This window comes from Dendrobium catenatum, unplaced genomic scaffold (assembly GCF_001605985.2).
Source record: "Dendrobium catenatum unplaced genomic scaffold, ASM160598v2 fragScaff_scaffold_1209, whole genome shotgun sequence".
NCBI classification, from domain to species: Eukaryota; Viridiplantae; Streptophyta; class Magnoliopsida; order Asparagales; family Orchidaceae; genus Dendrobium; species Dendrobium catenatum.
Window position 1 is genome coordinate 317,641 of NW_021319671.1, and position 13,502 is coordinate 331,142.

General features: G+C 34.4%; 1 protein-coding gene across 1 annotated transcript in view; it reads left to right on the forward strand.

The window, feature by feature from the left end:
• The window catches only part of LOC110101594 (protein HAPLESS 2), a 69,574-nt gene that overhangs the window by 26,794 nt on the left and 29,278 nt on the right, over nt 1-13,502 (forward strand). Inside the window, exons 9-12 of the mRNA XM_020829558.2 lie at nt 63-197; nt 966-1,160; nt 8,610-8,690; nt 8,771-8,871. Of these exons, the coding sequence (XP_020685217.1) occupies nt 63-197; nt 966-1,160; nt 8,610-8,690; nt 8,771-8,871 (512 nt within the window). The remainder of the gene's footprint in view (nt 1-62; nt 198-965; nt 1,161-8,609; nt 8,691-8,770; nt 8,872-13,502) is intronic.

Consider the following 13,502-nt stretch of genomic DNA (forward strand, 5'->3'; position numbering starts at 1 on the left):
TGCTCTACTGCTTTTCGATGTCAGTATTTTTATCGACTTAATCTGGAGTATTTTGATTGCAGGAAGTTGTGATGGGCCCTGAAAACAGAACGGTACTATCAGGAGACAACTTTCTAAGAGTTAATCTTGTTGGTGATTTTGTTGGCTATACAAGTATCCCTTCATTCGAGGACTTTTATCTTGTTACACCAAGATTAGTACGTTGATCACTTTTTACTCGTTATTTTCTAAATAAATTCTTCTTAAGTTAATTTACCCACTTCGTCATATTCTGAAATTTCTGTTTCAACTTTTGTAGTCATTTTGCATCATCTTTGAAAAAGAGCATAATTTACTTAACAAATCCTGTGACTCTATCCACCCTAATGTAATTATCATTATTCTTTTGTTGATATACACTAGTCCATTTTTATGCTTTGTTCTGTAGTTGCCCAAATGTTTGCTGTTATGAGTATTTGCTTAACAAAGTAAAAAAGAAGCATGATAACTGATAAGTGTAGGAGAAAACAGTGATGCTTTTTCTTTTTTCCTTATTATTCTCAGGATAAATAAGGAAAGATTGTGAATCCTTAAACATGTATTCGTGAATGAGGAAAAAATCAAAAATGGTCCCTTGACTCCTTTATTAAGGACAAAAATTATCCTCAACTATTAAAGGATTATTTTGGTCCCTCAAATCTTTAAAAAGAATTAAAATAGTCCCATGATGAGACTATTTGGATTCCTCTTTAAGAAGTTGAGGGACCAAATTGTCTTTTAATATAATTGGGTACTACTTTGATCTTTCATAAAGAGTTGAAGGACTATGTTGGTTATTTTCTCATTTGTGAATTGTAAAACAGGATGTGTGGTGCCGAGCATACAACTTGATGATAAGCATTTTGGGAATTCATGTTTATGTTGAAGGAGAATAAATTTTTCATTTTTTTATTTCATGTTCAAGCTTAAAATTTATTCTATTAAAGGGTGCTGCAGGCCATCCGGAAAATCTCGGGAAAAACTTCTCAAAGTGGATGCTATTAGAGAGAGTGCGTTTTACATTGGATGGTCTTGAATGCAACAAAATTGGTATTGGTTATGAAGCATACAGAGGCCAGCCAGACTTTTGTTCGTTACCATTTTGGAGTTGCTTGCATAATCAACTGTGGCATTTTTGGGAAGTTAGTATTATCATGTCTTTTTGCTTTAGCAACTTTTGTAAAATTATTTCCATCAGCTTTTTTCTTTTAAATGCTTGCTTCAATTAGTTTTTGCATTTATTTGTGGTGCTATCCAGCCATGAATATTTCTTTCAGTTCCAGATAGGATTGCAAACAAACTCAGCGGAGCCAAATAGGTGTTTGTTCATGTTTGAGCAGCTTGTTCAAGCTCAGTTGAGCTTGATTCGAGTTTTTCTATTTGTTTTCAAATTTGGTTTGGTTAAAATGATAGGATCATGTTTGATTTATGTTTGATTCATATTTGATTTGTTTTGTGCTTATCGAGCTTTAAATAAATGAACCTTATTGAGATATTAATAACCTTTACTTTCTAAATATTCACTAGCTTAACAAACGAGTATTATCAAGTTTTCTAACAAACATTTACCTAGATCTTGTTCAAAAATGTATTTAGTGAGAGTTTTCGAGTTACCAAATGAGCTTGTTCACAAACATATCTAGCTAGTGATTTCGAGCTACCGAACGAGCCCGTTCACGAACAAATGAGCTCACAAAATAATTCTTCTTATAAACAAGCTTGTTCATGAGCACTTTTAACAAACAATTCAATAAACATGAACAAATCTTTTGTTTATGAACAATTTCATTTTATTGAAAGAATATAACATAAAAGGACTTTTTAGCATTCAAATTTCTATAAATTAAATAATTAGATATTATTATATTTAATAAAATATAAATTTTATTTATTGATGTTTAATTTTAATTTTAATTATAATAAATGTAAATCATTCAAATAATTTCTTCAAATTTTTACAACATGACTTAATTGAATTTCTTAATGAGCTTATTCACAAGTTCGGTATTAAATATTAATCTGATAGGAAATACTTGAGTTCGCAAGTAACCCTAATTGTTTGGAAAAGCTTGCGAGCTTTGTCCATTCCCTCTTCCACCTCCTTCGGAAATCCTGCGGGCTCTTTCCAATCTTCGTCTCGTCTCCTAATCTCTTTCTTCTCTCCATAGTAATCATTCCATTGTATCCTTCTTCTCTTGGAAAGCAACTTTAGGTGTCTTGTAAGAGTCATTTGTAAGAGTCATTTGAGTCGTTTGTAAGTGTCCAAGTTGTAATAGTTTTTATAATATTAAAATTGTGTTTTGTTTTATTTAATTTGTCTAGTTCTTGTAATCTTTTATTCTCTAGAAAGTTTCTTATTTTTGTGATAAAAAATTTGGGTCCCTCTCCCAAATTTTTGATTGCATCAATAGGCTGGCGGCTAGGCTAGGGTTGGGGTGGGAATTTGGGTGGTGTGGAGATGGGGAGGATGGGGTGTTAGCTGAGTAGGAAGGGATGTGGATTATGGTTGGCCGACCGTGGGAAGGATGGGAGGTGGCCGAAGGCTTTGTGAGCAAGGCCTTGGCCATACGGTGGAAGGGAGGGGAAGGGAAGAAGAAGAAAAGATTGGGAAGAAAATAATCACGAATTCGGACGCTTCCAAGATTGGTGGATGATCCGTTTTCCTCTCCAAAGCTCTCAAACTCTCACAAACACAAAGTTGTAGAAATTTTCATTATAATTCTTCATTAACTTAAAAAGAAACATCTTGAGCATATAAATAGCCTTATACAATGAAAGGGAATTAAAAGACTTCATTGCCCCTAGGGCTTATATATGATTAGACCCTTAAGTAGGGGTAAAATGGAAAATGCAAATAAAACAAATACATAATGCAAACAAATAAAACAAATACATATGATGAATTAAAAATCGATCAGCGCGATCGTGGCTGTAGATCGTCGGCCACGTCTCTGATATACTTCCTTGATATGATGTCCCCATAACCCTTCCTCTACCATTGTCTTGATTTGATTCATCTCCCCTTCAAGCCTTCTTCCAAATCATCCACCTTCTTGGCCGTCATCACTATCCGGAGTTTGTTGATTCACAAAATCTGAATTTGGGTCTCTAAAAACAGCTACTTCCCTCTTTTTCGGACCAAAAACAGCTGCTGGAATTTGCCAAAAATAGCCCTCCACCGGTCCCAGGACTTGCTCTGATGCCAATTTGATAGGAAGTACTTGAGTTCACAAGTAACCCTAATGGGAAATACTTGAGTTCGCAAGCAAATCTAGCAATAATCGGTAAAACAACGAGAAAAAAAATGAAGAAAATATGGTGGAAGAACAATCAAACGATAGATAATCTTATAGAAAGCAAAGCAAAACAAGTATGAAGCAAATATTCAATTGATTCTCAATTTGAGAGGAGGATCTTTCTCTCTCCCAATCTCTAGATAAGAAGTCTAGAGCCCAAGACGTCAAAGAGACTCCAAGAGAAATCCAAATTTTTGCATGCCCTAACCCTTGCCTCTCCCATCCTTAAATACAAATCTTCCTAATAAAAAACTTCCTAACATAAACCAATTTCAAAAACTCTCCTTATGCATTAGCCGCCCCTTTCTCTCTCTCCTGTTTGCTGCCTCAAGTGGGTCCACCTACTAGCCGAACCAATTAAGGAGACGGCTTAGCCCCTGTAGAACTGGACCAGCCCCTCCTGGGCCGGTCTGGTTAGTTTTGTAACATAATCGAGCTTTCTTATTGTTCACAAGCTTAAATTGATTTGTTCATGAGCATAAACAAGCCGGACACGTAAATTGCAAGTTTGTTTATTTAATAGTCGATTATTTTAAAAATTGTTCAACCTTATTTCAATACTTAAACGATCTTGAACGAGCTGTAATCGAGCTGAGCTACTAGTAGCTTGTCGAACACTTGGTTCTTTTGCAGCCCTAGTTCTAGATATAAGAGTTTGGCCAACTTCTCTAGGATTATTATTTTTTTTTAATGAGCTAGCACTCTATTGTTTAATGTCTTCATTTGATTATGCTTTCCACGTTACACTTTACCATTGATTATTTACTTCAGTGAGATGCATTGCAGTTTTTGCAGGACATTTTTAACAAAAATAAGTCTCTGCATTACAGAAAACTTACTTTTGTACCTATATATTTCATTTGCATCTAAGTTTCATTCCCAATTATAGCATTCTACTGTACCAATTTCATAATTTTTTTTAATAATGCATTTTATCGAGATGTTTCACTTTTTTTTTTCGTGAATTCTCTAGCTTTCTTTGAAATTACTGCTGTTATTAAAACAAAATGGATATTATTAAAAGGAGAAGTTATGCTCACTTGTTAGCTAAGCATTTCATAATCACATAATTCTATTTCATCGGTAATGCTGATATAGAACCTGCCTTTTTTGTCTTACGCATTTGGTTGTTGTAGAAATGCTCGTTTGTATATATATAATCTGTAAATTGTTAAAAACTAAGTCATAAAACTGACAGCTTGTGCTGAATCACGGAGGATAAACTCCTCAACAACCATTGGTTTAATATTCTAAGTAAATCCCGCAAAAACTTGGATAAGATTTTGGACAAATTTTGGAAATTTTAGAGTCTTAAAAATTATTATTTCTGGTTTGAACAGATTTTGTAAAAATTGTTGTCCTATCTTTAGGTAAATTTAAGCCTTGATAATCTCCTCAAATCTGCTTCCCACCTACTTCCTAAATTTGTATGTAAAAGAGGCTTGTATGTGATTTCAAGGGATCATCTCTCTATTCTACATGAGTTTTAGATTGAGGCTGGTTTTAATCTTCAAGTGATCAATGGTGATTTGGGTTGGTGGCTGGTTTGTGCGGGATTGTCATCAAGTGTATAAAGTAAGGAACTGCATTGTTGAAGCCGACTAAAGTCTTTGAGAACCAGTGTGATGCTTCATAATCCGGTTGATGTTTTAATTAAAGAGTAGACTCAGATTGTCGATGGTGTTGTTGGCAGTGGGCTCATCGACTGTGATGTTTATGGGCTTTAACAATGAGGTGAAGGATATTCAGTTGGGGCTCGTATGCGAGGGAGAAATTTAAGATAGCTAGGGTTGGAACATATATTATGAGAATTTTGAGTTAATGATGAGGTTTTGAGTTAATCTGTTATCTTGTTTAAGACGATCTTTTGAGTTAATATACGTTATGATTTTGGGGGCCATTTGAATTTGAATTTTCTAGAAAAGAAAGATTAAATAAGAGAAAGAGAGTTTCAGCAGAGAGATTGAGATAAGAGAAAAAAAAGGGAGAGTAATTGTGAAGAGAAATATTTATGAGTAAATATTGTAATTTGTACTTGACTTTGATCTAGTGATAATTACCTCTCCATGTGGTTTTGGACATAGCAGAACCTCCTCAAACCAAGTAAATCCATTTCCTATTATTCTAATGTTTTCTTTCATTTTTTCCATCCTAATTTTGTTATTATTCTCATGCACTCTGTTTTAATAAGTTACTTGTTTTAGGATATTATTTTCTACTAAAACCTCCCCAAAATGATTATCATAATTTTTTTATCAGTTGGTGTTTTTTCCTATGGGAGAGAGTTATGGAACATATGTTATTCGTGATACTAGTGTTTATAAAAATCAATTTGGATTCATGCCAGGTAGTGTACTATGGAAGCTATACATTTATTGAGAGGTTCGATGGAGAAGTATAGAGAGAATAAGGAGGATATGCATATGATATTTATTGATTTAGAGAAAGCTTATGATAAAGTTTCAATATAAGTGTTATGGAGAGTTCTAGAAAAGAAAGCGTTTAATAATGCTTATATTCAAGTCATTAAGGATATCTATGCAGGAGTTGTTACTTGTGTTAACCACAACGTAGTTTGACCAAGTATTTTCCTATTTCAGTCAAATTTCATCTAGGATTAGCCTTAAGCCCATATCTTTTTGCTTTAGTCATGGATGTTCTTACTAGATATTTGCAAGAGGATGTATCCAGGTGTATGCTTTTTGCCGATGATATTCTTCTTGATGATAAGACTAGAGAGGGAGTTAAAGGTAAACTTGAATTATAGAGGCAAACCTTAGAGGCTAAAGATTTTCGTTTGAGTAGATCTAGTGGAGTGTTGTGACTTTGGGTGATCAAGTCATTAATAAGAGTGCACATTTTAGATACCTTGGATCTATTATTCATAATGATGGTAAAATATATGCGGATATTATTAGTTGAATTCAAGTTGGATGGTTGAAGTGGAGGAATGCATCGGGCTTGTGTGATAGAAAAGTACCCCTCAAACTGAAGGAAAAGTTATATAAGATGGTGTTGAGACTTGCAATGCTTTATGGCGCAAAATGTTGGCCATTAAAAGAGAAGCATAATATTAAGTTAAGTGTTACAGAGATGAGGATGCTCAAGTGGATGAGTGGCTTTACTCTTAGAGACAAAATACGAAACGAGCATATACGTGAAAAGGTTGGAGTAGCTCCACAGGTAGATAAGATTAGAGAGAGTCGCCTTGCATGGTTTGGTCACATAAAATAGCGGCCTTCTGATGATCTGGTTAGGAGAGTAGATGTTTTAGATTTGGCTTATGTTAAGAAAGGTAAAGGTAGATTTAAAAAGACTTGCTTAGAAAATATTAGAAATGACCTTTCTTTATTAGATTTAAATGAGAAATTGACTCTTAACATGACACAATGGAGAAGAATGATTCATGTAGCCAACCCCACATAGTGGGAAAAAGGCTTGATGTTGTTGTTGTGGTGGTGATGCTTATTTCTCTTAAATTTGTATTGGAATATCTCTACTACAATTAACTTAAAGGTAGATATGTGATGTTGATTTTTTTTTATAAAGTTTTATAGAGGAAACCTTTAATACTTAATGTTAGTATTGTAGCTAGGGTAGCTAGAAGAAGAATTGGGATTAGTAGAGAGAGATTATATGAAGGAAAAGAGAAAATTGTACATAAGAAGAGGAATCAATTTTTAATTCATCATTTAATGAATTGGTCAGGAATCGGGATTGTGTTGTTAACTTGTGGAACATGTTGTTAAATTGTTGGGCATGCGAATAGTGATTTTGTTGTGCAGTATGAGCTTTCTCTAATCTAAACAAACAAGGGGATAGAGAGAACAGAGTCGTCAACCTTACTCTCAATAACCCTACCCTTTAGAGCTTTTAACAACCTTGGAATGCCTCAAACATTGCCCGGCGAGGGCCTGAGCGAGAGAAAGAGAGGGACAGAGAGCTTGATTGTTATATCCCAGTGCCTCCTATTCATGAAAAAATAGGAGTCAATTCATGTTTATCAGTAATTCCAACTAGAAGTATTAATTCTGAAAACCTAGTCCTAAATTTTTTATTTCCATTCAAATTATGGATAGTCACAACTTAAATAAAGGGATTATTCCCTTAAAATTTTCCTTAAAGAGTTGTTGACCATATAGAGAAACAGGTGAAAAAAATTAGATGGAGAATGTTGGGAGGTTTCTTTTATTTCAACCCCATAAATCTCGTTCATGGCCTAATTTGGACATCAACTCCTGAATTTGAAATTGCAATTTTGCTATTTGTCCCTCAAATTTTATTTTTTAATTTATTTTGCTTTGATTAAACTTAGTAATTTTTTTTCTCTTTATAGCATGTTAGATCATAACTATTTTTATGACATTTGCTCCTGTAAATATAATCAGTCATAGATAAGTGATAACATGAAATAAAATCAAACAGTCTTTGTTAATGATGTGGATCTTGAGAAGACATGTGAAGCAATGTGTGATTTGGCTGAGCTTATGGCTAGGCTAAGTAGAGTGAGGGCAAAGAACACATGTGGGTAGTGAGCAACAATATCACAAATTACACCCGAGAGGTATGGGGGTGACTATTGGAAATGATTACTAATAGTGGCTGTGGGATTGATTGCAATTGTAGCATTGCAAGCCTTGCAGGATTAGGGAGGGTGTTGATCGGTTAAGGCGAATGACATCAATGCGCATGCAGATGAAGTCAGAAAACCTAGATAAGTGATTGGTTCTAGATATCATAAGAATTAATGCTTGCGGCTTGTGTATAGTGATGAGGCAAATAGAGCTTATTTTTTGTGATTGGTTGTCGATGAATGGAGGATGTAAATGAAAAAAGTAAGATTGCAAACAATAGGATTCTTTCATCTCCGATACGAAATGATGTAGATTAGGTTAAAAAGAAGTGGTATTAGATATTAGGAGAGAATGATCAACGGAGGGAAGGGAAGAATAAATAAGAAAATAATTGAATTTTTAATTATCATTCAATTGATCAGAATACAACTAGAAATATCTATTAATTGACATTTAGACTTGGTTACAAGAATAAGATCAATTAAATAGAAGTCAAACTTAATGGTTTCAAATTCTAAATAATTTAAATTCAAACTAAATATTATCCAAAAGGATAAGTAAACCTAATTTAAATTAAAATAAAGCATAAATTCCTAATTAAATAAAAATGCTTGAAGTAAATTATAAACCTGATTTTATGTGCTGCAACAGTTGAGACGTTTCTGCTTATCCATGTATGTTTTTTCCATAACTTATAATTATGATTCTTTTATCTTGTCAGGCTGACAAGAACCGGATAAGCAGGAACTATCCTCCTCAATATGTGATTGAGGGAAGATTTGAAAGGATAAACCAGCATCCAGTTATGTCAGTTCTATTGTTTTCCTTTTGACATCAATATTGATTGCTGAAGGAAGTATCGTTTTTACGGTGACTATGTAGAATGCAGGATCACATTCATTTTCTGTTGGAATATCTGAAGTCCTTAACACAAATTTGCTGATAGAGTTGAGTGCTGATGATATTGAGTATGTATATCAAAGGTAAATCATGCTTGGGTCATACGTATATTGCTTTTATCTAATTCTTGTAATGCTGTTGATTATGCTACATAAATTGTAGGATATAATGCATAATATGGTGATAAGGAAAGTTGCATTCCAGATAACACTGTTTTTTGGTATTGAAAACTATTTTGTTTTTAAAATATCAGAATGGTAAACACTAGGCCTTGATTCAGGGGAGGTATCAACTCTTGTCTGATGGCAAACTTAGTCTGTCTTTATCACACCCCACATTACCCCCTTTCGACAATTGCATGGTGCAGCAGAGAAAATAATTTAATTTATAATATTCATGGCTCAAAATCCTATCAAATTTAATATTTTTATCACATTCCTTAAAATCTTTCCTTTATATCATAAGGTATACTTACAAAGCAATTAACCAACCAAAAATATTTTCATAATAATAGTTCACATACCTTCGCTTGGTACTCATCTCATAATACAAATTAACCTGAGTCTAGTCAGCTTTCATATCTTTAGAGTGCTTGATATGGAGACATCTTAATGGTTGTATGAAAAGAGGTATTATAAGAGAGTTCGGCCCAACGTAGGAAGGTAGACTATAATTTGGGTGTGTTGGATGTGTAGGCATGATGGTATTGTTTTAAGCATCTATTAGGACCTCAATTTGGTTGGTTCAGTCCTTGGAGTATTTTTTGGACTGGCTGTACATTGTAAGCTTTGAATTATTGTTGTGAGCTTGCTTTTTTGAGTTATAGATAGTCTTCTCCTTGTTTTTGTATTATATTTACATATAAGGGAATGTATTGGTGCTTAACAATGGTGCTCTCTTTCATTCATTGCCTATGATTGTTGCGAATGTGGAATCACGTTTATCGAATTAGCTTCCTCCTTGTGTTTGCACGCAGGGTTTGTTTATCTTGTGTGGTTTATACGGGTGTAAATGAGTCGAGTCGAGTCGAGTTTAGGCACTATTGAGCTTAGCTCATTAGTCAGAAAGCATGCTCGAACTCGAGCTCATCCTATTATAAATGAGCTCGAGCCGGTTCGCGAACCTCGGTGGGATTTTTTAAATATTTTAATCATTTATTATTGATTTTAAACATTAAATATTAATTTGTTTTTATATTATTAAACATTAAATATTTTAATCAGCATATGTTTTATGATTCGAATGTTCTTAATTTTTTTTATTTTGTCTTATGTAATATGGAATTTTATGTTTTATTTTGTTTGCCCTATGATCAAAGTTTAAATTTGTGTAAATAAGCCTCGAGTCATTTTTTGTCCGTGAGACGAGGCGTAAGCCTCACGGACGAAGAATTGCGTAAATGAGAATTTAAGTATTCTAGTAAGTAAATAATAGTAAGAGTCTATGATACCATAAAAACATCTAAATTAGAAGTGAACTTAGTGGAAAACAATAAAATAGATGAAATATATGCACTCATAGCATAATTCAAAGTACAAAACCACAAATTGAAGTCTATCAAAACTCCCAAAGTACAAATAAGAAAGAACATCTAAAATCCAATCATGTCCCATCATTAAATAGGTCTTCAAGGGAGACATCTTCATCTCCAATTATATTTATGAATGTCAAATCTTCATCATCTTCAATTTTACCCATTTTTATCTTTCCTGTTCAATAAGAATGATTAGTGTACTGTTAATTACATATATTTTAAATGTAATAGCAGATAAGAAATTTTGAGTATATTTGTTTGCTTGTTATGCTGCAGTACTAGTGGATGTGTGTTGTGTGGTACTAGTGGATGTGCCCGCTTGATCTGTTTCGCCCCTCAAGACATCTACACTTAGATCCTTTATCTGCAGGTCTGATAATGATAAATATGTCTCATCATCTATGAACCACTTATTATCAGATGGATGACACACATCACACACCAAAGGGTTCTCATCATCCTTCAACACCTTGTTCCTCAATCTCTTATCTCTCAATCTCTTATTGTGCTTAATATACACAAGGGAGTTCATTCTGAATGTTAAAAATCAAATTTTCTCTTCGTTTGCACTTGACTATATGTGCTTCAGTTTCACGCACACCCAGAGGAAGAACAAGTGAGGCCCAAAACTCTAATTGCAAAACTCTGTAACTCAGGGGTGGAATCACTAAATTGGATCCACCATTTGATGCTATCAAATATTCTTTATTTTTATTTTATATTGAACATTAGTATGTTTTTATGTTCTTTTCTTTTTTTTAGCTATCCAATGATAGGAAAGCATCCAATGATCATGGTAGGTAGTGCTTGGGGCTTGGTAGACCTTTGGTTTGCTGGCTCGATTGGTCCTTGGATGCTGCTGGTTCATGGGTTGGCTTATGGTCCACGGTTTTGGAGCCTATGGTGATGTGTGGAGGAGGTTGGTTCATTGGAGATGAGCTCATTTTCTTAGTTGCTAGCTCATTAATGATGAGCTGAAGTTTAGTAGCTCATTAATGTTCTAAAGGTAAGCTCATAAGTTGGATTCATTATTGGAGTGGTCTTGTCCCTTTTCTTCTTTAAAATAAACCCTTGTCCCTTGCGATTCCGTGGCTGTTTTTTGGGCTTCTGTGCTGGATGATTTCCGTGCCATGGCCCCTTATTTTTCTGGCTGGTTGCTGGTTTTCCGAGCTGGGGGCCTTTCCGTGTCTTTTGGCGCCTCGGTTCTGTGCGGGCCTCTTTGGTTCCCGTGGCTGCTTCTTCGGTTCCCTGGCTGGGTTGTTTTCCGTGAAATGCTTGGGGAATTCCGTGACTTATGATGCTTGGGTTCTTGTGAAGATTCATTAAGGTGGCTGTTTGTATTCCTCTTTTTTACCTATAAATATAAGATGTTTTGTGAAGGAGTAGTTGAATATTGAGAGCATTTTGTTATTGACCTGCGGGTTATTGGAAAAGCTTGCGAGCTTGTTCCATCTCTTTTTCTTCTATCTCTTGGGAAATCTTGCGAGCTCTTTTCACCCTTCGTCTTGGCTTCTAACCTCTTTCGTCTCTCTGCAAGTTCCACTCCATCTTTATCATTCTTCTTGAGCTTTGGTGATGTTTGTTGGCTGATTTGGAAGAGTTTGGATCGACCAATTGGACAATGTTGTAGTGGTGGAGCATCGGTTTGCTAGCCCTAAGCACTTATTTTATTTAACCTACATTTCGATGCATGTGAGGAACCCTCTCTGACGGTTGTCTGAGAATAGCGTTGTTTTATTTTCTTTGAATTCTCTTCTAGTTTTCTTCGTAAGATTTTGGATGATATAGATGATTGCTACTATTTGAATCAAGCCTGGTTAAGTTCTGTTCATTGTTCTCTTGTTTTGGCTTTTCTAACTAATGTGCTTACATCAACTTGGTATCAGAGCAAGTTCGCCTTTTTTTGGTTGGTAGGAGTCTTTCTCTTTTGTGTTTAACAAATGGCTAATGATCAAGAGGATTGGCAACAAATGATGCAACAATTGAATAATTTGTAACAACAAATCAACACGGTAGCTGAAGCAATTGCTAATCTAAATGTCAATCAAGCTAATATTAATCATAGTGTTCAAACTTTTAAAAGTGAGGAGGAAGAACCTAGAAATCAAAATAGGCGACAAAGAAATTGGGATTACGGAATTAAAATTGATGTCCATAATTTTGAAGAAAAATTACAACCTGAACAATTCATTGAATGGGTAGAGAAAATGGATCAATTTTTTGAATGGAAAGAAATTCCGGATAATCGAAAAGTCAAATTCGCAAGTTTAAAACTAATGGGGCATGCATTAACTTGGTGGAAAAACTTACAAAACAACAGATTAAGGCGAGACAAAGAAAAAATTCAAACTTGGGATATGATGAAAGAAAAGATTGAAAGAAAAATTTCTGTCTTCTGATCATTCAAGAACCATCTTTCAGGAATTTAACAATTTACGTCAAGGTAATCAAACTGTGGAAGAATACATTGAAATTTTTTATAAATTGCAAGCTAGAAACGATTTGGATGAGTCTGAATAGAAAGCCATAACAAGATATCTTAATGGGTTAAAATGGACAATTCAGGATCAACTTAACTTGCATCAAGTCATTAAATTAGATGAAGCTTATCACATGGCCTTGAGAGTTGAAAAATAACATTTGCGGGGAAACAACAAAAATAACGGAAACATATAAGCAATGACAAACTGGCGGAACTAAGCTTCAATCTCAAACTTCTACAGGAACTTCGGGAGTGAAAATTAAAGCTATTGAAGGTCAAAATCAGGAGAAAGGTAAAGGGGTAATGGGATCTAAACCTACTGAACAATCAAAACTAATTGGGCCTTGTTACAAATGTGGTTTATATGTTCATTTGTCGGCTACTTGCAGAAAAAATAACCCTCCACGAAATAACTTCATAGAAAATGAAAAGGAAACAGAGGAAGAGGAAGAGGAAGAGAACGAAACAAAATTTGAAACTGAAGCTGAGTTGGAAAATTTTGTCTTAGAAGGTGATTAAGGAGAACAATTGTTAGTAATTCGCCAAGTTTTAACGACTCAAACTGAAAAGGAAGATAAGTGGCGTAGAAGAAACATCTTTAGAACTACCTGCACTGTTGAAGGAAACTTTTGTACCTTAATGATTGATAGTGGAAGTTCAGGAAATTTTGTGTCACAACACATGGTGAAGAAGCTTAA